General features: G+C 46.4%; 1 protein-coding gene across 1 annotated transcript; it reads left to right on the forward strand.

Annotated features, from left to right (window-relative positions):
* Positions 1 to 63: 63 nt before the first annotated feature.
* On the forward strand, positions 64 to 25,338 carry IGHMBP2 (immunoglobulin mu DNA binding protein 2). Its single transcript, XM_075280814.1, has 15 exons — positions 64 to 210; positions 1,453 to 1,622; positions 1,963 to 2,155; positions 3,737 to 3,834; positions 4,414 to 4,577; positions 5,633 to 5,833; positions 6,273 to 6,420; positions 8,650 to 8,824; positions 9,769 to 9,951; positions 10,235 to 10,353; positions 10,805 to 10,899; positions 11,329 to 11,452; positions 19,412 to 20,233; positions 20,770 to 20,954; positions 25,142 to 25,338. The coding sequence occupies exons 1-15, from the start codon at positions 140 to 142 to the stop codon at positions 25,331 to 25,333; spliced, it is 2,940 nt and encodes a 979-aa protein (XP_075136915.1). The 5' UTR covers positions 64 to 139; the 3' UTR covers positions 25,334 to 25,338.
* Positions 25,339 to 27,334: the final 1,996 nt, after the last annotated feature.

The raw sequence follows: 27,334 nt of genomic DNA on the forward strand, positions 1-27,334 counted from the left end.
TCTGCCCCCCCGGGAAACTAAAACCGGCGCACTTAGTTCCGTCCATACAGGAAGTGCCGGGCAATGAGACTGGTAACACCGGGCAGGGGGTGACAGCTGATGGGACCTCATACACAGAGCGGCCCTCAGCCTGCGAGACATGGAGGAATTTATAAAGACTCAGCTGGAACTTCTGCAAGAGGAAAGGGAGGCCGAAATAGAAGAGGCCAGGTACAGAGCCATGTGCAGAGCCTTGTGCAGGGCGAGGTCTGCTCTAATGCTTTCTGCTCTGCCATGTCTTAGTTCTATTTATGACTATCAGGACATTCCCCTGCTAAAAAAAAGGGATTTACGTGTTGTAGTCTGTTGCTAAGGAGCGACTGAGGCAATTTAAAGGGATCCTATCATTAAAACTCAATTTTGTTCTTAAGGAGTAGCCTTAAGAAAGTCTATTCTTCTCCTACCTTTAGATGTCTTCTCCGCGCCGCCGTTCGGTATATAATCCGGTTTTCGTCGGTATGCAAATGAGTTCTCTCGCAGCACTGGAGGCGGTCCCCAATGCTGCGAGAGAACTCTTCACACGTCTTCTTCCGGTGGTGGCTTCAAACTTCTACGCCTCGGGCAGCAGACTGTGCATGCCTGCTGGCCACAAGTCAATGGCCGCTTACAATACTGTGTAAGCGGCCATTTTCTTCTGGCCGGCGGGTGTGCGTAGTCGGCTTTGCCCCAGGCCCGAGGCTTAGAAATTTGAAGCCGACGGCGCAAAGAAGACCCGTTCCTGAAGAAGATGGAGGCGGCGCTGCAGAGTTCTCTCGCAGCATTGGGGACGCCCCCAGTGCTGTTTGAGCGCTGAGGACCGCCCCCAGTGCTGTTTGAGCGCTGAGGACCGCCCCCAGTGCTGTTTGAGCGCTGAGGACCACCCCCAGTGCTGTGAGAGAACTCATTTGCATACTGATGAAAACCAGGATTTTTACCGAACGGTGGTGCGGAGAAGACGGCTAAAGGTAGGAGAAGAATATCCTTTCTTAAGGCTATTCCTACGTGGTAAGCAGAACAAAATTCCATTTTAATGATCGGATCACTTCCATCTGGTTGTCTCTCAGCCTTCTGCTTCTTGTAGTCTCTTTGGTCAGCTCTTCTGTTACACGCTGTTCACACCTGTGCTGGAGTTTCCATTCATATCTGTTGCTGGTCCAGAAGAACAGAAATACCCTCCATCTAATGACAGGACAGGAACGAATCCCAAGACACCCCATTAACCGCCTTAAGACATCACTGTACGAAAGAGGCAACCATGCAAGACTTTTCCATCTGGGATTTCTGCTGGACTCTGAGACCCATGTGAACGTAGCCTTATGTTAATCCCAATATCCCTGTAATGGAGACCCCTAAAAACCGCCGTGAGCAGAGCCGCACTTTACGCTGGTCCTCACCCCTGCTGTCCACTAACCGCGTCTTGTCTCTTCTTTGCAGGACTTGGCAGGAGAACGTCTCCTTAAAAGAACTGCAGCGGAAAGGCGTCTGCTTACTAAAGCTGCAGGTAGCGAACCAGAGGACGGGGCTGTACGGACGTCTACTCGTAACCTTCACACCGAGGAAATACGATGCCGAGGCCGTGCTACCCACTAACAGCTTTGGCTCAGGTATTGGTCATGTGACAATGTTATATAACCCGATGTTCAATAAAAAATATAATGTCTAGAAAAAGTTTTTTAGTATTGATAGTATACTGTCCTCTGCCCGCGACTTCGTCTGCGTGTTGTTGGAGTGGATGATCCGCCTATATTCAGCAAATCGCTGCCGTCAGTGGTTTGCCTGCTTCGGCATTTTGGCAGTTCTTAAGCTGTCCTGCTGCTGAACTTGTTCCTCACGCCGTGCCTGTTTCTGCGTGATTCAGGAACAAACATCCAAACTTTCACATTTATAATATTAGGATTCTCTGCATATTTACCTGTATATTTTGTTCTCTGTTCTTGGTTGCAGGTGACATTGTTGGCCTCTACGACTCCAATTCCCCAAAAGAAGCCATCGCTACAGGGATTGTGTCTGGTGTTACACAGAAGGTTATCAGTGTGGCCTTCGATGACGCTCATAGCGACTCCTTAAATCTGGGCAGCGAGGCCACCTACAGACTTCTAAAATTAGCCAACGATGTCACTTACAAAAGGCTCAAAAAGTAAGGCAATGGGGGCAGGGATTTAATATATAAATAAATGTATTATTATTACTTACAGACATGTTTGTTGACTCCCCCATATACCGCTCACAATATACATTCCCTATCAGTGTGACTTTGGAGTGTGAGAGGAAATCGATGTACCCAGAGGAAACCACCAAACACGGGGAGAACATACAAACTCCTTGTAGGTGTAGTTTTTGCTCAAATATGAACCCAGGATTTATTGTGGTCGGGTTATCTTCTCATACATGTAGTGTCCTCCTGATAACCAGCCATGATGTCCTTATTGTGGTCAGGTTATCTTCTCATACATGTAGTGTCCTCCTGATAACCAGCCATGATGTCCTTATTGTGGTCAGGTTATCTTCTCATACATGTAGTGTCCTCTCCTGATAACCAGCCATGATGTCCTTATTGTGGTCAGGTTATCTTCTCATACATGTAGTGTCCTCCTGATAACCAGCCATGATGTCCTTATTGTGGTCGGGTTATCTTCTCATACATGTAGTGTCCTCCTGATAACCAGCCATGATGTCCTTATTGTGGTCGGGTTATCTTCTCATACATGTAGTATCCTCCTGATAACCAGCCATGATGTCCTTGTTGTGGTCGGGTTATCTTCTCATACATGTAGTGTCATCTTGGTATCCAGCCATGATGTCCTTATTGTGGTCAGGTTATCTTCTCATACATGTAGTGTCCTCCTGATAACCAGCCATGATGTCCTTATTGTGGTCAGGTTATCTTCTCATACATGTAGTGTCCTCCTGATAACCAGCCATGATGTCCTTATTATTGTGGTCAGGTTATCTTCTCATACATGTAGTGTCCTCCTGATAACCAGCCATGATGTCCTTATTATTGTGGTCAGGTTATCTTCTCATACATGTAGTGTCCTCCTGATAACCAGCCATGATGTCCTTATTGTGGTCAGGTTATCTTCTCATCCATGTAGTGTCCTCCTGATAACCAGCCATGATGTCCTTATTGTGGTCGGGTTATCTTCTCATACATGTAGTGTCCTCCTGATAACCAGCCATGATGTCCTTATTGTGGTCGGGTTATCTTCTCATACATGTAGTGTCCTCCCGATAACCAGCCATGATGTCCTTATTGTGGTCGGATTATCTTCTCATACATGTAGTGTCCTCCTGATAACCAGCCATGATGTCCTTATTGTGGTCAGGTTATCTTCTCATACATGTAGTGTCCTCCTGATAACCAGCCATGATGTCCTTATTGTGGTCAGGTTATCTTCTCATACATGTAGTGTCCTCCTGATAACCAGCCATGATGTCCTTATTGTGGTCGGACACATTATGGACAGAGGTGTCCTTCTCCCCATTGTGTCATGGGGGGAGGTTATTTTGGGGTTGTTTGGTGCGGGTTTGTCCCCTAAAGTGGTCTTATGAGCAGTCTCATCAGATCCTACAAGCCATCGCCTCCTCTGTACTGCTGACGCCACCTACTGGGAAGAACGAGGAATATCATGAACTTCCAGCCGTAATAAAAAAAATTGCTCCGTCTTGCATTAATCCAATCATATAAAGTAATATATTTTGGGTTTTTTTTGTGCAGAGCTTTGACTACGCTGAGTCAGTACCGCTGTGGACCTGCCAGTGACCTAATAGACGTTCTCTTCTGTTCATCGCAACCTACGAGCATCGGACTGTCAAGTAAGATTAGCCATTGTCCAAGTAAAAAAAAATAAAGGCTAAAAACATAAAAATTGTATCCCCTTAAAGGGATGGGCTATCCTGATGTGGCCTTTCGATACAACTGGTTGATGGGGATGTTGTGAGTCGGACCCCAACGATGTGTCAGTTCTTGCTGCCATTTTTTGCAGTGTGTGGATAAGGTTTGTTAGAATCCCCTAAAGCAGCAGCATGGCCTTATGTCAGAGGGGTTTATGGCCCAAACCCTGGTAGTCCAAGGCTTGTGATGGGACTCGGCATTCTTGGATTACAGGCTTGCACAGTCAAACAACAAACCTTCTCCATATTGTCTTATATGAGCTGCAATACCAGGTCCTGCCACTACCCCATGTAGAGCGCTGTGCTTGGTATTCTGTGCACTCATCTGCAGTCTTACTAAACATCTGTGGGGGGTCCCAGCACCCGGGATACTGATGACCTAACCTAAGGATGGGTCGTCTACATTACAACCCCAGAACCCCTGGAATATAATTGATCTGATCCTTAAGACGCCGCTCTTCTATATTCTCTATCGTTCTGTCTTTTCTCTCATGTCTTCAGGACCTGTAGATTTCCTCAATCCATCCTTGGACGACTCCCAAAAGGAGGCTGTTGTTTTCTCCCTCAACCAGAGAGAAATTGCTATTATTCACGGGCCCCCCGGCACTGGCAAGACGACGACCGTGGTGGAAATTATCCTGCAAGCTGTGAGGCAGGGGCTGAAGGTGAGCGCGGCCGCGGCTGCACTTATCAGGACATCGCCCTCCTGGTTGCAAACCATTCTGTTCTGTAACACAATTCTGATTCCCGTCACTTTATTAGGACACCTGCTGTGGAGAAATGACAAAAATTTTGTTTGTTGGACCTCGGTGGCGAGCCGTGACGCAGCCTTGTAATTGTATTTTCACGCTTAGATGCAAAGCTTGTGATGTGGCCGCGATACCTCTAGGTGACAGCAAGGCATTGCCTTATAGCACGGAGATGGCCAGCCTGTCACATTATAGGGACCGCACATGCAGCCTTAACACCACCAGGGGGAGACACATTCCACCTGAAACATATCAAGGTGCAGATACAGGGGAGAGAATGATAACTCATTCTCCATATGAATGTTCCTTGCACTTCAGGCTCACAATTGCAGGGTCTGAGAAAAACAGAAGGGACTGCACAGAGATGGCATCCGTTTTCTGTCTGGGTTTTCTACTCCTGGAATGAATGAGCCTGCATTGCAGAACGGACAAGAGTAGGACCTGCTCTGCATTTTATGGCACATGAAAATGAAGGAGGCCGTATACTATCCTTAAATCCCGATCCATAGTTAGTATATGGAAAGTAAATACGGTCATGTGCATGGGAACTTAAAGGGGTTGTCCCATTACAGACACTCTTAGACAAGGGTCACATTGCTGGGGGTCTGGGCGACTGGACCGAAAGTTCCCCTGCGTCCTCCCTGTATATGAAGTGCCGGTGCCCTGGCCTGTCCATTCATTGCTATGCTATGCTAATGCAATCTCTAGAATATTAAATGGGGCCTTTAGGAAATACAATTTGTCCTGCAAGAATTAAAACTTTGGAGCACTTGGGACCTTGCCAGCAAGTAATAAACCCAGTGATATTGGAGGATTTGGGTCACACGGGGGCAGCTTCATTACAGTTTTGCAAAAAGCAGCAATTTTTATTTTTTTTGCAAAGCTAACTATGCCCTATGTCCATCCCCCGTTCCAAAAACCAGTGCGTTCTGGCAGGACGGACTCAATTGCATTTTATGTTCCTTCCCCAGGTCCTTTGCTGCGCTCCATCTAATGTAGCCGTGGACAACCTGGTGGAGCGATTGGCTGTGTATAAAGAGAAGATATTACGTCTGGGTCACCCGGCGAGACTTCTGGAGTCCTTACAGCATCATTCCCTGGACGCGGTGCTGGCCCGCAGCGATAATGCACAACTAGTGGCTGATATACGGAAGGATATTGACCTGACCTTTGTGAGTATTATGGAGGGGCCGACAGTAAATATCTGCTTCGGTTTCTGATTGTTTTATACTTTGTATCATTTGCAGAAATCAAATGGAATTCTTTATGCAAATAATATCTTCACATTGCACCTTTTTCCAGTGTTCTTGCCGCCCCTCATATTTCGGCACATCAGGCCCATCCCCCCCACAAACCTTCATCTCAGTTCTGTTCGGGCTTCTGGTGTCCAAACATAAAAAACAAAATCTGTCTGTGATGTCAAAGGGCTGAGAAATGAAAGATGAACTCTGATGAACTCTGACCAAAATGAGGCCGATGAAATGTTGCAGCGTGTGCGTGTAAATGTAGAAGAGCTGCGGCCGGGTGACTGCGGGGTCGTCTCATTCACGATTCCGTCGCTGTGTTATAGGTCAGTGCGATTAGTTGACAATTTTCTCTTCATCTTCAAAGGCCAAGATGAGAAAACTGCAGAACAGAGATGAAAAGTTCGGCTTCAAGACGGAAATCAGGGCTCTGAGGAAGGAGCTGAAGGAAAGGGAGGAGGCGGCCATGATGGAGACATTGAGAAACGCCAATGTCATCCTGGCCACAAACACAGGTCAGTCGGGGGCAGGGCTGAGCGCCAGTCATTGGGCTTTAATCACATTTTGTCCATTTCTGCTGGTCATGATGAAATCCTCATCGAGTTTATGATTCATATTCGTGTGTATGTTCTGTCTCCAATGGAGATAAATAGAGCGGCTGATAATAGTCATTTCTGTCATCAGTCTGCAAAATGTATTCTGTCACAGTACAGGATAATACACACAGTGATGTCACAGTACAGGATAATACACACAGTGATGTCACAGTACAGGATAATACACACAGTGATGTCACAGTACAGAGATAATACACACAGTGATGTCACAGTACAGGATAATACACACAGTGATGTCACAGTACAGGATAATACACACAGTGATGTCACAGTACAGGATAATACACACAGTGATGTCACAGTACAGAGATAATACACACAGTGATGTCACAGTACAGGATAATACACACAGTGATGTCACAGTACAGGATAATACACACAGTGATGTCACAGTACAGAGATAATACACACAGTGATGTCACAGTACAGAGATAATACACACAGTGATGTCACAGTACAGGATAATACACACAGTGATGTCACAGTACAGAGATAATACACACAGTGATGTCACAGTACAGAGATAATACACACAGTGATGTCACAGTACAGGATAATACACACAGTGATGTCACAGTACAGGGATAATACACACAGTGATGTCACAGTACAGGATAATACACACAGTGATGTCACAGTACAGGATAATACACACAGTGATGTCACAGTACAGAGATAATACACAATACATAACATTCAGGTAATATATATAATACAGTATATAATCTATAGATTCCATCTTGAGCTCTTGTTACTGTATACGGCTGGTCTTTCCTTCCATGTGTCGCTTCTGCATTTTCCCAGACATCTTCTTCTATTCTTGCAGGGTGTTTTTGAAGCTCTTCAGGGTTATAGTTGGGGGCCGGTTCTCAGAGATCAGTGAGCGGCTTATAGATCATTGTTACCTGACCTCACGTCTCTGACCGTTGCAGCCTCCAGTCTATCAATGTCCGTCCATCAGATGTTTCTTCACAGCAGCTTTTACGTAGATGTATAAATATAACAGCAGGGGGTGAGAGGAGGATCGGCGCTCAGAGGTCGTGCAAACAAGATCCAAGAGAGATCGTGTAGAGAAGAAAAAACTTTATTGTAGTGAACGCAGTACAGCACAACGCGTTTCGGGTTAGAAGGAATCCTTTTTCATGTGCAAAATCACAAATACACTTGTGCCAGTTTTGTGTCATTCCTCCAGGTTTCCGTCCTCAGCCCCAGCCCGGCCATCAGTCCTGCATGTCCCACTTTATCCGCAGGCGGACACTGGCGGTTTGCTTCAAATGAATGGGTTTTAGAACTGACCGCCGGGTAGCCGTCCCCTGTCCAGTTTCACCGGGGCTGAGGACGGAAACCCGGCAGAATGACACAAGGCGGACACGGGCGCCCCTAAAGCTGACGGTCTGTAGAATCCCTGCCCTTTACCGGGAGCTGAAGGCCCGCCCCCAGTGCACCCATTGCCTCATTTGCATAAGATTTCATAGCTGCTTTTCTCCAAATCTATAAGTGACCTATAGAACAGGTATGAGGTTTATCGCTATAATCTGCCCTATAATACGGTGATGATGTTCGGGGGAGGGGGTAGACGCCCTTTATAGTGTCGGACCCGCCATCCTCCTTGCTGTTGTACACCGCAGCGGACGCCGGAGCTTTGTGCTCTCAGCGTATCCCGTATACTCTGCAGTAGGTGTATTAGACAGAAGCCTCAGTAACCATGGCAGTTCTAAGTCGCGGCAGGTCAAGAGGAGCTGAAGTGCGCTGGGAGTGCGGAGCGTGACTGCGAGCGTCTACTGATTGAGCGTCTCATAGAAACCCCTGACAGAGGCGGACACGGAGGATTGGGATAAAGACACAATATAATGACAGATCTGGTAATAAGTGCGGACAGTACGGGCAGGGTATAGGGCAGGACGTGGCGATATTCTCCGACTTTACACATGGCTGACGCCATCCGCACAAGGTCTGTGACTCTCCTCCTAATCCCCCCCCCCTCGCGGATTGTCCAGTGATCTGAGGTTCGGCCCCCGGCCCACTCGCCTCTTCATTTACAAATGTCTATGTTCCATGTTAATGACGTCTAATTGTTTATTGTGCGTTTCACTCACGGATCCGTCTCCTACGTCTCTCCCCTGCCAGGTGCGTCCCCGGATGGTCCTCTCAAGCTGCTTCCGGAGAATTACTTTGATCTGGTGGTGATCGATGAGTGCGCTCAGGCGTTAGAGGCGAGCTGCTGGATCGCTTTACTGCACGCCAAAAAGTGTATCCTGGCCGGGGACCACAAACAGCTGCCCCCGACCATTATCTCACACAAGTAAGGAGAGCTGCGGTGCCGGCGCTGGCGGAGTGAACCAATCCAATGGCAGAAATAATTCCGCGTGATCTGATTTATTAAAGGGGATGAGCAAACGAACAGCTGTCTAATTTAAAGGGATTTTCTGCGACTTGTATATTGATGACAGTGTGTGATTGGTGGGGTCTGACAGCTGTCGCATAGTACACCAATGGCTCAGTCCTATTCAAGTGAGTGGGGCTGAGCTGCAATACCAAACACAGCCACTATAATATATGTGGCGCTGCGCTTGGTATTCAGCGCCCACCCATACATTGCAGACTCTTCAATCAGCTGATCTGCGTCGGACCTCCACCAAGTCCCAGAAATCCCCTGCCATTTGCTTCCCCACTGATTGCAGGTTATTGCTCCCTGTTGTCAGCCATGCATGGCTTGATATTTAAAGGGGTTTTCTGGTATTACAGTATTGATTTCCTCTCCTTAAGTTAGTTTATTAATATCAGAATATTGGGAGTCTTACTCCCACAACCCCTGCTGATCAGCACTGAGGCCTGGTCTGCACCCACGGGTGCAGTGTTCGTACAGGCTGTAATTACATTGCACGGTCACTATAAAAACAGCGTGCAATGGAAATAGTGATGCGTCACGCCCCTTGCACTCCCATCAAGCAGCTGATCAGCAGAGGTGCCGGGTGTTGATCTCCACTCCTCTCCTGCTGATAACCTTTTAAAGGATATCTCCACCTTACAAACACTTATGGCCATTTATTATTCTCCGTTTTAGATTGGTGAGGTCCCACTTTTAGCCGAACCCCTTAGTGGATACAAAGGGCGGAGCTGCCGCCATCTTTGCTGTATTCTTGCCCTTGTCCTGTGCGGTTCCATCCTGAAGCCGTTTACAAGCCCCTTGTAGTGTACACCGAGTCCTTATGGTAAAAGCGTCCTCTGCTCCTCTGTCACTTCCAGGGCCGCCGCCAAGGGTCTGTCACTGAGTTTAATGGAACGTGTAATAGAGCGGTACGGCGACAGCGTGGTGAAGATGCTGACGGTGCAGTATCGTATGCACGACTCTATAATGCAGTGGGCGTCGCATGCGATGTACGGAGGGAAGCTGCAATCCCATTCTTCTGTGGAACGCCATTTACTCCAGTAAGTCACCCTAACCACGTAGAACGGGCAGAACGCTCATCCGGTATCGTCCCAGTATAGCGAGCGTTGTCTGTTCTCCATTAGTCCCTTCCCATTTTTTTCCGTTCTTTCTGTTTAGTTTTGGCTCCTTTTATCTGATTTATTATCAGGTCATGGATCACACCTGTACCATTGTGTTTGCAAACTCGCTACCCCTCCCTGTGAGCAGTTCAGCCAGCAAACAAAATGTCACAACAGCGATCCACGTACTATAGCATTATGTGTGTTCTGCTCCCTACTGTAGGGATCTACCAGGAGTGGCGGTCACCGATGAGACCCGTATCCCGTTACTGCTGATTGATACTGCGCACTGCGGATTGTTCGAGATAGACGTAGAAGATGAGCAGTCCAAGGGTAACCCGGGTAAGGTAGTGATAACGGTGCAATAATATATCTGCAATCCCATTATAGGACGTGACCCTTACTGGATGTTATATATAATCTATGTATATACCATATGGTCTATATCTGCCTGTGTATACGCCGGTCACCCCTGCAGCGAGTATATAGATGACATCACATTGTATCACAGAATTGCTCTTTCCCCTGCACCGATTTGTATGGGGTCCTGTAATAAGGTGAGAGCTACAACCGGCTGATGAATAATGGAAGTCGATGTAAATGACATTCTTAAGGAAATGAGAATTTCTCCTTGAAGACATTTGCAGCTCCCATAATAACAATGAATTGTATCGGTTTCTTCATCCCCGTCCTCTGACAATGGATGTCATGTAATATACATTTAGCCGAATTCACGCCGTGCAGAATCTCATTTGCTTGCAAATCTTCATGACATTGCTTTTGTTCCTGCCAGGTGAGGTGCGGCTGGTGGATTTACACGTTCAGGCTCTCGCCAGCGCCGGCGTCAAGGCTCGGGATATTGCTGTTATAGCGCCGTACAATCTGCAGGTGAGGAGGACTATTACAGGTGATCGTGCATCCATACTATAACATGTGCAGGTGCTGAGCGTGCAGGAACACCCGGGCCCTGGAGCCTTAGGGGGGCCCATAGGCACTGCCTAACTATAGAGGTTGGAGATGACGTTGGGCCCATAAGCCAGGGGCCCCACAGGTCGCCCTCAATACATGCTGATGCTGCTGTATGGATGGCAGCGGCTTACCAGGATAGGATATACATGGCCGCTTTCAGCCAGAGACAGCGCCACACCTGTCCATGGGTTGTGTGCGGTACTGCAGCTCAGCCGTAGTGCGGTTTCTGCAGCCATGTATATCCTATCCAGGTAAACCGCTGGAACGTCTCGCAATGTGAGCAATGACGGCGTCGCGTGGGCTGCGTGTAGACGCCATAGACTGACGGATCCCATGTCTTGTGTCCAGGTGGATCTGCTCAGACAATGTCTCCGGCACAGATATCCAGATCTAGAAATCAAATCTGTGGATGGATTCCAGGGAAGAGAGAAAGAAGCCGTCATATTATCCTGCGTCCGATCCAACGCCAAAGGTCAGTGATGGCAACGTACGTGACTAACTGGGCTAACTGTTGTGTTGGATTAATAGGCTTGAAAGACTTTGTTTGAAGGGATTGTCCCATAATGTGAAGTGAAAGGAGCTTTCTCATGTTCCACATCCAATCTGACCACAGCCGGGACTGGTGACGGTCGGTGCTCCCATTCACTTCAATGAGAGCACTGGAGATGGTGGTAGTAGAGCGCCAGTCCCGTCCATACTCAGCCTGGCTGCGGTCACCTTGAATGTGGAGCGCGAGGAAGGTCTTTTCACTTTACGTCGTGGGACAACCCTTTACAGATTATTGTCTGCAGCAGGAGCCTCTCCCCTGTGTATGGTGCACATAGGGATATAGTCCCTTCCCTTTGCCTGCACTACACCCCTATTAGTAGGAGATTAACCCTTGTGGTCTCCGCAGGACGGTGGAGACGACTATATCTCTTCCTATTGTTCTGTACCAGTCCAGTCAGTGGGGCAGATTTATTAAGACCGCCATATCATACGCCAGTGCAGGGAACAAGAGATTTATGAGGAGGTTGCGGCTACACTGGTTCCATTATATCTTGCGCCAGAAAACTGGTATTATAATGACTATGTCAGGCCAAGGTGCACCTGACCCCCCCCCACACACACACACACACACACTGCCCCCGCCTACATTTGCACAATGTCTCGATTGCGGTATACGTGCAAGAAAGGACCTGGTGCACAATGTGCGGCACAATATCATCTACGCCAGAAAGTGAGGGATTGCTGAGTCTCCGCCATTGTGTGGTGTCACGTATATGGCGACATAGTCCTGGGGAGTCGTCCGTCTTCACCTGTCACACGCGGGGACACTTCTGCTCTATACATCTACCTTGGGATACGCAGCGACTTGACCCGGTGACAACTCATTAAGGTAATTACCGTCTGTCAGAGATAATGACTTACTAATTAATAACGATCACATGACTTGTTCCCCGCAGTAACGCAGCGCTCAGAGACAGCGAGGGTCACGTCTCACACATTCTTACATATCGTTAGTTTTAGGGTTTTTCCAGCTTTTCCAGTATTTTTTGGTGTTTTAGTCAGTCCTGTAGGTGAGCTGTGCCCTGAATGAAATAAAGCGCACACGTTAGGTGTCGCCGTGGCCGTCACGACTAGGCCTGTATGACGAACAGTGTCCCATATACAAAAATATATAAAATCTTGGCATTAAAGGGGATGTCCGAGGCCTGTGCTCTGGGAGTTTATAAGTCCTGCGTTCTCGCTTCTTGCCAGTCCTGCGGTTGTAGTGGCGGCCGCAGTGCTGGGGTGACGTCCTACAGTCCTATGAAAAAGTTTGGGCACCCCTATTAATCTTAATCATTTTTAGTTCTAAATATTTTGGTGTTTGCAGCAGCCATTTCAGTTTGATATATCTAATAACTGATGGACACAGTAATATTTCAGGATTGAAATGAGGTTTATTGTACTAACAGAAAATGTGCAATATGCATTAAACCAAAATTTGACCGGTGCAAAAGTATGGGCACCTCAACAGAAAAGTGACATTAATATTTAGTAGATCCTCCTTTTGCAAAGATAACAGCCTCTAGTCGCTTCCTGTAGCTTTTAATCAGTTCCTGGATCCTGGATAAAGGTATTTTGGACAAACAATACAAGTTCAGTTAAGTTAGATGGTCGCCGAGCATGGACAGCCCGCTTCCAATCATCCCACAGATGTTCAATGATATTCAGGTCTGGGGACTGGGATGGCCATTCCAGGACATTGTCATTGTTCCTCTGCATGAATGCCTGAGGATTTGGAGCGGTGTTTTGGATCATTGTCTTGCTGAAATATCCATCCCCGGCGTAACTTCAACTTCGTCACTGATTCTTGAACATTATTCTCAAGAATCTGCTGATACTGAGTGGAATCCATGCGACCCTCAACTTTAACAAGATTCCCGATGCCGGCATTGGCCACACAGCCCCAAAGCATGATGGAACCTCCACCAAATCTTACAGTGGGTAGCATGTGTTTTTCTTGGAATGCTGTTTCTTTTTGGACGCCATGCATAACGCCTTTTTTTATAACCAAACAACTCAATCTTTGTTTCCAAAATGAAGCTGCCTTGTCCAAATGTGCTTTTTCATACCTCAGGCAACTCTATTTGTGGCGTACGTGCAGAAACGGCTTCTTTCTCATCACTCTCCCATACAGCTTCTATTTGTGCAAAGTGCGCTGTATAGTTGACCGATGCACAGTGACACCATCTGCAGCAAGATGATGCTGCAGCTCTTTGGAGGTGTCTGTGGATTGTCCTTGACTGTTCTCACCATTCTTCTTCTCTGCCTTTCTGATATTTTTCTTGGCCTGCCACTTCTGGGCTTAACAAGAACTGTCCCTGTGCTCTTCCATTTCCTTACTATGTTCCTCACAGTGGAAACTGACAGGTTAAATCTCTGAGACAACGTTTTGTATCCTTCCCCTGAACAACTATGTTGAACAATCTTTGTTTTCAGATCATTTGAGAGCGGGCTGTCCATGCTCGGCGACCATCTAACTTAACTGAACTTGAATTGTTTGTCCAAAATATCTTCATCCAGGATCCAGGAACTGATTAAAAGCTACAGGAAGCGACTAGAGGCTGTTATCTTTGCAAAAGGAGGATGTACTAAATATTAATGTCACTTTTCTGTTGAGGTGCCCATACTTTTGCACCAGTCAAATTTTGGTTTAATGCATATTGCGCATTTTCTGTTAGTACAATAAACCTCATTTCAATCCTGAAATATTACTGTGTCCATCAGTTATTAGATATATCAAACTGAAATGGCTGCTGCAAACACCAAAATATTTAGAACTAAAAATGATTAAGATTAATAGGGGTGCCCAAACTTTTTCATAGGACTGTATGTGCACGACAGCCAATCACAGGCCTCAGCGGTGACCTGCAGGTATATATCGTGTGTGTGTGTATACATATATTAGGAAAGGGAAGAAAAGAATAAACCTTTTTCATCTGCTGCCATGGAAACATCAGCAACATTGTACAATATTGTAGAAATGTCTAATTGAGTTTCTTTGATTAGATGTTTTTACAGCTACATACATGTCTAGTAGAGCGATGAAACATCCCCGTATACAACACGTACATATATATAGATATAGCTGTACATGTAGCCATGACAACTAGGATGAAAATATCCATCGTAAGATTTCTGGCGACGTCAGACAATGTGATGAGACCTCGCGACAAGAGAACGGAAAGAAAGGAAAGAAAGAAATAGGTTTTATTCATTAATATTTCATTTAGACCTTGTTTACATTGAATATATTTGGAGCCCTCTGATACAATCCCTTACATTGATACAATCCCTTACATTGGTACAATCCCTTACGTTGGTACAATCCCTTACATTGGTACAATCCCTTACATTGGTACAATCCCTTACATTGATACAATCCCTTACTTTGATACAATCCCTTACATTGGTACAATCACTTACATTGATACAATCCCTTACATTGGTACAATCCCTTACATTGGTACAATCACGTACTCTGATACAATCCCTTACTTTGATACAATCCCTTACATTGATACAATCCCTTACATTGATACAATCCCTTACATTGGTACAATCCCTTACATTGGTACAATCCCTTACATTGGTACAATCCCTTACATTGGTACAATCCCTTACATTGGTACAATCACTTACTCTGATACAATCCCTTACATTGGTACAATCCCTTACATTGATACAATCCCTTACATTGGTACAATCCCTTACTTTGATACAATCCATTACATTGGTACAATCCCTTACATTGATACAATCCCTTACATTGATACAATCCCTTACTTTGATACAATCCATTACATTGGTACAATCCCTTACATTGGTACAATCACTTACTCTGATACAATCCCTTACTTTGATACAATCCCTTACATTGGTACAATCCCTTACATTGGTACAATCCCTTACATTGGTACAATCCCTTACATTGGTACAATCCCTTACATTGGTACAATCCCTTACATTGGTACAATCCCTTACATTGGTACAATCCCTTACTCTGATACAATCCCTTACTTTGATACAATCCCTTACATTGGTACAATCCCTTACATTGATACAATCCCTTACATTGGTACAATCCCTTACATTGGTACAATCCCTTACATTGATACAATCCCTTAAATTGGTACAATCCCTTACATTGGTACAATCCCTTACTCTGATACAATCCCTTACTTTGATACAATCCCTTACATTGATACAATCCCTTACATTGGTACAATCCCTTACATTGGTACAATCCCTTACATTGGTACAATCCCTTACATTGGTACAATCCCTTACATTGATACAATCCCTTACATTGATACAATCCCTTACATTGGTACAATCCCTTACATTGGTACAATCACTTACTCTGATACAATCCCTTACTTTGATACAATCCCTTACATTGATACAATCCCTTACATTGGTACAATCCCTTACATTGGTACAATCCCTTACATTGATACAATCCCTTACATTGGTACAATCCCTTACATTGGTACAATCCCTTACATTGGTACAATCCCTTACATTGGTACAATCTCTTACATTGGTACAATCACTTACTCTGATACAATCCCTTACATTGATACAATCCCTTACATTGGTACAATCCCTTACATTGGTACAATCCCTTACATTGGTACAATCCCTTACATTGGTACAATCACTTACTCTGATACAATTCCTTACTCTGATACAATCCCTTACATTGGTACAATCCCTTACATTGATACAATCCCTTACATTGGTACAATCCCTTACTCTGATACAATTACTTACTCTGATACAATCCCTTACATTGGTACAATCACTTACTCTGATACAATCCCTTACATTGGTACAATCCCTTACATTGGTACAATCACTTACTCTGATACAATTCCTTACTCTGATACAATCCCTTACATTGGTACAATCCCTTACATTGATACAATCCCTTACATTGGTACAATCCCTTACATTGATACAATCCCTTACATTGGTACAATCCCTTACTCTGATACAATCCCTTACATTGGTACAATCCCTTACATTGATACAATCCCTTACATTGGTACAATCCCTTACTCTGATACAATCCCTTACATTGGTACAATCCCTTACATTGGTACAATCGCTTACTCTGATACAATTCCTTACTCTGATACAATCCCTTACATTGGTACAATCACTTACTCTGATACAATCCCTTACATTGGTACAATCACTTACTCTGATACAATCCCTTACATTGGTACAATCCCTTACATTGATACAATCCCTTACATTGGTACAATCCCTTACTCTGATACAATCCCTTACTCTGACATAAACCTTTACATTGATACGATCCCTTACATTGATACAATTGTTTACTAGAGATGAGTGAGTACTATTCGAATAGTACTCGCTCATCGGCCATTTTGAATAACACGCACCTATAGGAATGAATGTAAGCTATGTCCATTCATTACTATGGGTGCGTGATATTAAAAACTGGAGTTTCGAATAGTACTTGCTCATCTCTATCGTTTACTCTGATACAATCCCTTACATTGATACAATTGCTTACTCTGATACAATCCCTTACAATCCCTTACATTGATACAATCCTTTACTCAGATACAATCCCTTACATTGATACAATCCCCTTTGTCACTTTCTGCCCCCTTGACACAATCCGTCCTACATGTACGTTATAAGTGCAATTTGACAATATGGCGCTGACTCGGGAGCTGAATCCGCTCCATATGCAACACCCACCCCCGACCTCCCCAAACATCGCGAGTGTAGACCAGGGCAGTCGCCCTCATCCCCGGGGTAATTGGGGTCCCTACATCTGAGCTGCCTGAACTATGAAACTCTAACAACGGAATTAAAAGTCATCCAAAAGTCTTCTACCCCATAACGGTGCCACTAAAACTACAGCTCCCCCCACAAAAAGGAGACCTCATACCGCTCCATAGATGGAGATATAGAAAGCTAGAGAGGTCGGAGTACGGCAGAGTGTTTTATCTTATTATTGTAGTGACGACAGGGAGACCCCTCCAGGACAGACACCCCCCCCCCCCAGACAGCTGTTTCGGGGTTATTGCCCCTCTTCATCTCGCCAAACCTATTGGGGTAACAGCCCGGACCCCGCTGTCTGGGGAGGGGGCTCTTCGTTTTGGAGGCTTATTCTGGTTTCGCTTTCATTCCAGTCATTGTCATAGGGGTTCCTTAGGAATCCGGCATTGATGTATAGGGGGCTTCTGTCCAGAAGGGGACGCTAGGCTGAGTTTACATCTCACAGTCTCCGATTCCATTTGCAGAGTCTGTCACAGATGTGACCTTTATGGCGTCTGCACTTTTCGGGGGTCTCGTATGTCTCGGGCTCGGTTGCGTAAGACTTTTAGCCACAAACATGAATTTTTATACATTTTTTACAAAGTGTTACCCTTTAATGCAAAATCACTTCAAGGCATCTGTGAGTGTAACGTGCTCGGGGGCATCGCGGTGCCAGATGTCTGCTGTCAGAAAACGGCTTAGGGGTTTTTGGGTTTTTTTTTTTTTTTTTTTTTTTATTCTGGGTTTTTTGTGTTTGTCAGTGCTGGGAAAATTGTCTTGGCAGCAAAAGGGTTAAACCTCATCAGATAAAACGTTTTGCCTTGTGCCCCTCGGGTCCTCCAGCTCCCAGGATGTGGGAGGATCAGCTCTCGGCACTGGGTGGTAGATATGGGAAGTGCACACGGAAGTTGCTGGCCCGCCCCCAGGTGCACCAACACTATTGTTTGCATAAGACGCCAAAGTTATTTTCCTCCAAATTTATAAAAGTGACCTACATGACTAGTGTGTTGTTTATGACTGTAATGTGCGCTGTAATTCGGTGGAGGTAGGTGAATATTCTTGGGGGAGGTGACGGACTCCCTTTAGAGTGTTATCTACGCGGTGGCAAAAAACGCTAATTTGTCTCTTTCAATGTTTTTGTTGTATTGTCTGATATCTTATTAGTGTCAAGGTAAACTTGGCTACATTGGTCATTGCATTGGTGAAAGGGTTAGGTCTAGAGTTTCATTACTCTAGCTAGAATTGATTGAGCTCCTCTCCTCTGTGTATAGGGACTGTGAGAACCCTTTTATTACAGATGATCTGGTAGCATGTCCTTCTCTCCTCACTTGTATCAGTGGCTGTCTATTAGCTGACACTCACCCGCCTGTCGGCCTTCATGCATGTTTAAGTGTAGGGTTTCATTACTCTAGCTAGAATAGATTGAGCTCCTCTCCTCTGTGTATAGGGACTGTGAGAACCCTTTTATTACGGGTGATCTGGTAGTGTGACCTTCTCTCCTCCCTTGTATCGGTGACTGCCAGTGGCTGTCTATTAGCTGACACTCACCTGCCTGTTCGTCTTCATGCATGTGTAGGCTTTCATTACTCTAGCTAGAATAGATTGAGCTCCTCTCCTCTGTGTATAGGGACTGTGAGAACCCTTTTATTACGGGTGATCTGGTAGTGTGACCTTCTCTCCTCCCTTGTATCGGTGACTGCCAGTGGCTGTCTATTAGCTGACACTCGCCCGCCTGTCCACCTTCATGCATGTTTAAGTGTAGGCTTTCATTACTCTAGCTAGAATAGATTGAGCTCCTCTCCTCTGTGTCTGGCACTGTGAGAACTCTTTTATTACCGATGATCTGGTAGTGTGACCTTCTCTCCTCCCTTGTATCAGTGACTGCCATTTACTATTAGGTTTTCTTTATATTGGGGCAATGATCCAGGGATTTATTCCGATGGCCAGATTGCAATCTGTAAGGAGTCTTCTCCCTCACGGGGCTTTTGCCCTGGTCTGGATCGACATTGCAGGATAATGGGAGGACCCGGATGGATCTATGTCTTATATCAGCCTTGCACGTTACCTTACTATGTTATAACTTGTTGATATTTCGTTTTAGGTGAAGTCGGGTTTTTGGCTGAAGAAAGAAGGATCAATGTGGCCGTTACCCGCGCCCGCCGCCACGTGGCTGTCATTTGTGACTCCCACATTGTCGGCAACAACAAGTTCCTCAAGGACCTGGTGACTTACTTCACTGAGCACGGAGAAGTCCGCACTGCCTTCGAATACCTTGAGGACATCGTCCCTGAGAAATATTCCCATGACGGGGAAACTTCTAGTAAGACGGAAGAAAATGTCAAAAAAGAGGGAAACACCAAGTCAAAAAAGACCGGAGCTCCCAAAGTGGGGAACCAAAAATCAGAGAGTCAACCAAAGGGGAAGGCCAAGGCCAAGATGGCCGACTCTGCCGGGAAGAAACCGAAGAATAATCACTTAGAGGTGGCGGCCGAAGAGACTTCCAAGAAGGACCATCTAAGGAGGACCATTCAGGACTTTTTAGAAGACAATAACAAGACTCAGTTGACGTTTCCATCAGCCCTGACCTCACATGAACGATTGCTGGTCCATCAGATGGCGGAAGAATCCGGCCTGCAACATGTCAGCAGCGGAGACGGACGAGATCGATGTATTTCCCTCACCAAAACCAAAGCAATTTCAGCTGCTCCCGAATCTCAGACAATGGACGACTCCGCAACTCAGGAGCATTTACCATCTCAGACAGCGGCAAAAACAGCCAAGCAAAAAGATGTCGGCGGCCGCGTCTCCTCCAGCAATGCTGATCTGAAGATCTTACACATGGAAAGGATGCAGAGGGAGAAGGCCAAGATGGAAGAAAAGAGGAAGAAGGAGGTGACCGAGAAGAAGAAAACCGAGTCTAAAAGTAGGTTACCGTACGGTGCGGGGGCGGCGGCGTCTATAACGTATGGTGCAATTTCAAGGAATTATTTTTTACTTTCTTATATAATCATGTATTAAACCTCGATCACATCCTTATAATAGCAGGGCAGGGTCTGGACTAAACATGGCGTTAGTGACCCCTCCCCTCCCAGCCATTGGTAGGGCCCCGACAGTCAGATCCCCACCAGTCAGTAAGTGATGCCATTGGACATTGTAAGCTGTGACATCTGCAGAATCCTCAGTTCACACAGCAACAGTTTGCAGACCTGGTGTGCGGAGAATCAACCCTTCCCCTCTGCAAACCCCCTCCCCCTCACACTCAACGCTTTTCCGTCTTGCCTCTATGTTGTATCTATGGACGGCTTTCTTTGGTAACAGGATGAACTGCAGATTAGCTTGAAGGGAGACCCCTAGTGGCGGGAACTGTAATATCTGCATATTGTGGGCACCAGCGCTCTCTAGTCGTGTCCTGACCACTGTCTGCTCTCCATATTCTTCTTGTGTCCATTTATGTTACAGGTAAATCTGAGATAAAACCGGAGGCGGAGAGCCCGGACGCAGACAACTTCGACGCCCTGATCGCGGCGGCGGTGAAAGCCGACAACACTTGTGGTTTCGCTAAATGCAAGTCGAGCGTTGTGACGGTGGGAGATTTCTGCCTACACTGCAATAAGCGCTACTGCCTCAGCCACCATATTCCCGAGGTAATGGATGTTCTGTAGGTGTCGTGCGCCGGCTGTACATTAACTAAACCGTGCACCGGAGCGATCCATCAGGAACCTAATGGGGGAGCTTGTAAAATAGATCTCCTTGATGTGCTCCGGCGCCACAAACTAATCAAGTCTTCAGGAGGGATTACGTCTTACAGATAACATTATCCTTAGTCACAGAAGCTTCTGGCCAAGGTTACGGGGTGTCGTTCCTTAGCGGCGCGCATTTATATAGCGAGTATACGGCCACATTAGGACTATTGCTCCAGTGTATCTCACATGAGGGGCGATGACTGCGGAATCGGAATACATAGGATTTGTTTATTACCATGAATACATAGATGCTATAGAGACAATGGGGGCCGCGGACTTAGATGGGCCACCCCCACCCCAGATACACGCTGCAATAAAGCCCTCCTTATAATAGGAGAATGCACTACAGGAAAAACGGAAACCATCAGTAGGTAGCGGATAGAGCAGAATCTATCCTAATAATAGGAGCAATGCAATTATCCCGCAGTGCATCCCATCAGCAGACACAGACAGTCTGCTGACTGGGGGGAGGGGCTGATTTCAATCCCTTGACGTCTCCGCACAGAATAACAAGGGCAGCTATAGACAGCACCATCTGCACCTGCTGGGGAATGACAGTGTAATGTCCATGACTGTGACCCATTATATTGTAACGGCTCTTTACACATTCTCGTGTATGGGGCCGTGAGCCCAGGTCAAAATTCGGGATACGGTGTCTACCTGTAAGATATTAATGGGTCTATGGACACCCAGGTAGCACATGGACCCGGGACATGCATAGGGTGGTGTGGCCGGAGCGGTCTGATCATAGGCACTAAAGGTGTCCCCATTTTTGGTGCACGCTGGGGTTTTTGCATATAATTTACAATTTTACTGGGGATCACAAATATTAAGCGTATCGGCCCCAGCGCTCTCCATAGACTTTAAATGGAAACCTGATCCGCTCATCTTAAAGGGATTTTCCAGGACTTCTTAAGGGATGACCTATCCTGGGTGCCGCTTTCACTTCACAGGCCTTGTGACATCTGCTTCACTGGTCACTTGGCTTGGTCACTGCTCAGTCCCATCCAAGTGGTGAACAGGTATAAAGCGAGGAGGTGCCTGAGAATCCGAGGAGTCTTCTCCCTTCTGGGATTGTCTTGTGTACGTCCATGTTTGTGACTCTGGTAATGCAGAGCCATCCTATAGATTGCAGGAGGCGTCTGAGGACAGCCTTAAGTATCGCTGGCACATGTCGGCCCTTGGCAAGGCTCTGCGATTTACATCATACCGTGTCGGGGAAGGAGTTAATGGTGCAGCTCGGCCTCCGATCCCGGCTGAGTGATGGCTGCCAAACCATGTGACGTGTATGAATGCCTGCAGGCTTGGAAGGAGCAGCTGTTCCCCGCGCCGTCCGATGGGAATCCTAATTACTCCGTGTTTAGTGGATAACTAACTAATCCTACATTAAGATGCAAACCAGGAGCCCGCACTTGTCATCTGTTCTAGTAATGGGGCTCCTGGTTCCCGAAATCACTGTTGTGGTGCATTTATTAAAGGTCAATCCATTGTGCAGGTTATTTATGGAGCGACAGAGTGTTATCGCACGGTGCGATCTATTAGACCCTGTTATCAGCCAGTGCAGGGACGGACAGGACTCGACTCCCTTCATCTTCTGCTGGCCCCTCTGTCTGTGCTACAGCAGGACTACAACTCCCAGCATGCTGGTGTCAGATTGGGTTACACTAAATGCACCATAGACACAAGGGTGAAGGCGTCCACTTAGGGTCAGACCCCCTGACGTGACCTTTACCCCCTGTCCTGCCTATACAATGGCTCTTTCTCCTTTTTAGTAAATATTTATATTCTGGAGAATCTTCATCTTCTATTCTAATTGTCCTTTGAATAAATTAGCAAATGGGAACGCCCACTTGTCAGTTTATTCATACCTTTCCTATAGGAGTCCCCGAACTGTCTCCTCCTTCACTCCTATAATACAGCCAGTGCAGGTTATATTGTATATACCCCATATATAGGGCAGGTCATGGGTCACGTCTGCCTATCTGGTCATCCTAGAAACCTTCTGACCATGTGGACGTCTCTCTGATCTTCCTCTTCTTGTCTGAAGGCTTCGTCCATCATGTCGTCCATTAGATGAGGCTTCTGCCTGCTTGTGTGTCCCCGATACGATCTGAAAGGGAATTACGAGGTTGGTAGATCGCCGGCGCACCGCACGGGGATGAAGACGGACGGAACAAGCCTTGTCACATATTACCATCAGTGCGAGACCAACAAAAGCTGCAGAATGGGAATGTCTTGGAAGGCGTCCAGACACAGCGATGGCTCTACAGATACTGAGCAGAGTCGCCATCACTTACGTCTAAACCCCGAGGGCTGCCGTGGGGGAGAGCGCTCCTTGCAGGGTGATATCAGGGTCTTGTGGAGTGTAACAGGTGCCCGGGAAAGGGGGAAGTACAGGGGTTCTCTAGGGGTACGCACCCATCCCACCCACACCAGCGTCATACATGGGTGCTAGTATTTAGAATAAGACCCATTCATAATATGCAGAGGATTAAAAAACATGACCCCTTAAGAAGACTAAAAACAGCGCCACACCCGTCCACAGGATGTTTGTGGTATTACACGTTTAAGCATTCCTCCAACTTCACTTTATCTATTAGAATCTCATGCACTGTGCCGGACTTGTACAGGATTAACAAATATTCATCTTCTTCCAGGAATAGCGCCCCCCTGTCCATGGGCTGTGCCTGGTATTGCAGCTCTGCTCAATTAAAGTGACCTCCAATTATAAAACCGCTTGTTATAAATGGACAGTACAGGAGAATAGAAGAAACTTTGTAATAGATCTTATTAAAGAAATCTGTTTCCTTCTCCACATATCAGGTTCTGTTACTATTAAATAGAAGTCTATGGAGGGGGGAGGAGGCTGCTGGAAAAGACACACAAGTCACTTTAGCTATTCTACTATGACTTCTCTATGAAGTAAGACCCAACCGCTGCAAAGAATGAGGCAATAAATGAACAAGCTGGCGGCAGCCCCTCCTCCCGTCTCCATAGACTTCTGTGTGTCAGATGGATTTATGTAAATGAATGATGAGAGCAGCCCCATAAGCGGAGAAGGAAACCGAAAGATCTGTTACAAAGTTTCTTCTATTCGCCTGGACTGAAACATTGTAATATAATTGGCGATCACTTTAATAAGTAGAGCTGCAATACCGGGCATCACCTACAGACAGGGGTGGCGCTATCCTAATCCGACAAATCCACCACAATATATAGGATTTTGATGAAAAAGCTTCATCTTGTCCCATTTGACTTTCTCCTCTGCGTTCCTGCGCGTTCCTCACTCCGCAGCGCGCCGTCTCCGCTCTCTAAATCCTCTTCTCTTCTTTGTTTCTCCTCGTTCTTTCTTCCCCGATCTCCGGAATTAATTTTCTGCTGCGGATTTTTTTTTTCTTCTTTTTTAATAAAAGAAAATCCTGTTTAATATGAAATGTAATAACCGTTGCGATTCCTATCCAGATAGTGACGGAGTCCTATCCGAGCGTTCAGCGCTTTATTATTGTCATCATGAGAAATCAGCATGGGCGCCTCATCGCCATTCGCAACACGTCGGCATCACGGAGCGAGCCGTATATCAGCGCAAGCATCGCTCTCGCCGCCGCCGCTGCCGCGCTCGTATTGATGTTCAGCAGAAACACAAAGCCTAAGGAACTTTAGTGCCTGGATCTCCTTATAGGCGGCTGCCTTATCTGACCCCGTAGACGGGAGACAGAAGATACACTTAAAGGGCCAGGGCCTATAAAGCGGTGACGTACTGTATGTATATAGGTGCCGGAGACCTGGGGGTTCTGTCCTGGATACATTGGCCACATTGTTGCCTCCTCCTTTGGCTAAGATTCCATTCAGCGAGTTCCCACTAGAGATGAGCGAGTAATATTTGATCCCATAGGAGTGCGTGTAAGCGGCTGAACACCAAGAGGTTAAACGCATCGATTATTCACTGCGCTTAACCCCTTGGTGTTCGGCCGCTTACACGCATTCCTATGGGATCGGATACCACTCGCTCATCTCTAAATCCCACCTGTGATAACTTGGATTTCGGGATCAATTTCTTGGGCTTTTTACATGTTCACACTGTTTTTTAGGTTCACGGTTGCGGTGACCGAGCCAAAGCGAGAGCGCGAACAAGAATCAGCCGGGAAGGAGTGATCTACGCGGGCAGCGGCCACAAAGACCACTCCATAGACCCCACGAAGAAAGCTCATCTACAGAGAAGACTGGACAAGAAAATCAACGAATTATCCAACCAAAGGAAAGTCAAGAGAGAGAAAGAATAAATTATTGTGGAAATAAAAGTTATTTTATACTTGACGACTGTTGTTTGTGTCCATATGTGAGTAAGTGGTGAGTGTCCGCTCCCCTCCGGGACCCCCACTCAGCACAAGGACAGGGGTCAGGTCTGCCGTTTGAGTGGAGTGCGAGTAATCCATGGACGCTGCCGCGACCTTCATTCCCGATGGATTCGCAGAACACGTGGGAGCGACGGGTTCAGTTCTAAGGGGACGTGAGACCCCCATTATTACGATTGGTGGGGATCCCGCGGTGGGTTCTTGTTGCTTTGGACCAACCCTTTAACTGCCAGTGGAGAGCAGAGCTTAAAAACATCCAAGTGATGGGGGCCACACGGTGGCTCAGTGGTTAGCACTGCAGCGCTGGAGTCCTGGTGTTTAAATCCCGCCAAGGGCATAAAAACCATCTGCAAGGAGTTTGTATGTTCTCCCCGTGTTTGCATGGATTTCCATCCCATATTCCAAAAAAAGACATACTGATAGGGAAAAATGTACATTGTGAGCTCTGTGTGGGGCTCGCAATCTACATTTAAAAAAAAAACATCCAAGTGGCGCTTCTTTGACGCACGGTCCATTTGCGCCACTTGGATGTTTTTTTTCGCCAGTTTTCTGACATGGAAAACAGTAAATTCTCGCTAATGTCTGCAATTTGACTATGTTAGGGGTGTGCGCTAGAGTTTGTCTTTAAGATTCCTTGAAGGTCTCCTTTCCCTTCTTGAAGGTTTTATAATTCGCCGAGCTCCTCCACCATTCCTCAGTGGTTTTGCGTTGCGGTGTCAAGAAGTTGTTCTGTCTTTCAGGCTGTCTCGTCCACCAGGGATTGTTCTCCCGAGTCGCTCACACTTACTATGCAGCACACGCAGCCTGGTTTGTATCGTCAGAGCTGGCGCCAGAAATGGGCCCTGAACAGGTCAAGAGTTGGGCCCTGTACAGACTTCTGTAATATTCCCCCCATTTAAAAGCTTCGTACCAATCCCCCGTTTCTGCATCATGTCATGTGACCCATCTGATCGCTTCCTATTTGTAGCTAATTCATATTCTGTATTTTTGACACATTGTATATAGCGGCCCCCGATGTCACTAATAACAGGTATATAGATGACTGATAGAGGGAACACATACACAAAACATTACAGAGGTCTAGGTCCATGGTATAAGGCCCGGGACTGGCAGTAACAACAAGGGTGTGGGGGGGAGATGAACTTCGGAGCTGGAGCCTCGACAAAACTGAAGTGTCAAAAGAGATAATAGAGAGGTAGTAAGTTAGATTTTTACTACTAACTCCAACTCTCCAGGAACCTTCAATAGCCCCTGCTCCATTGATTTTGGTGCAGTTGCCATTTTTTCTCTAGCCCCCACCATTCCTGAGCAATCAATGCTGTTAGTTTCAGCACAGTTGTGCTCTCTTCTGTCAGGTGGGCGGTCCACTTCTTTCTGATTTAGTCCAGGATCCGCCCACCAGATAGTAAAGAGCATAACAGTCCTGAAACTAAGAGAACTGATTGCTCAGGAATGGCGGGGATAGAGTAAATATCCCAAATGTGCTGGAATCAGTGGAGTGGTGTCTATTAAAGGACCAGAGGTGGTGAGAGGTCCACTTTAAGTTTATTGCCTATTCACAGGATAGGTTATAATTGTCTGAGCGGTGGGCTTCAATCATTAAGACCCCCCGTGTCTCCCCATTGAAAGGAGTGGTGGTCGAGTATACATGTACCCCAGTATTTGCCACTGGGACTGCCAAAGGGAGGAGCTCGGCCATCACCGGCTGTCCAGTGGAGCTGGATGGAGGAGCAGCGCACATGGTCGACCCCCGCTCTGTTCACAACCCCATTATCGTGGCTGATGGTGATGCCAATGGTCGGACCCCACTGATCAGACACTTGTCGCCTATCCTGCCGATAGATCATAAGAGATGAAGGCCCCCATAGCACAAGTAATAATTACCTATGGGATGGGAAAGGGGGCGGGGCGGAGTGACTTGGAGGGGCG

This window comes from Leptodactylus fuscus, chromosome 7, assembly GCF_031893055.1.
Source record: "Leptodactylus fuscus isolate aLepFus1 chromosome 7, aLepFus1.hap2, whole genome shotgun sequence".
In the NCBI taxonomy this organism is placed as follows: Eukaryota; Metazoa; Chordata; class Amphibia; order Anura; family Leptodactylidae; genus Leptodactylus; species Leptodactylus fuscus.

Excerpts from the sequence above, each read along its gene's own strand:
- IGHMBP2 (XM_075280814.1), top strand. The coding sequence starts at position 140 with ATGGAGGAATTTATAAAGACTCAGCTGGAACTTCTGCAAGAGGAAAGG. Across the intron at positions 4,578-5,632 it reads CTGTGAGGCAGGGGCTGAAG|GTCCTTTGCTGCGCTCCATC; the intron begins GTGAGCGCGGCC and ends TTCCTTCCCCAG. Across the intron at positions 5,834-6,272 it reads AGGATATTGACCTGACCTTT|GCCAAGATGAGAAAACTGCA; the intron begins GTGAGTATTATG and ends TCATCTTCAAAG.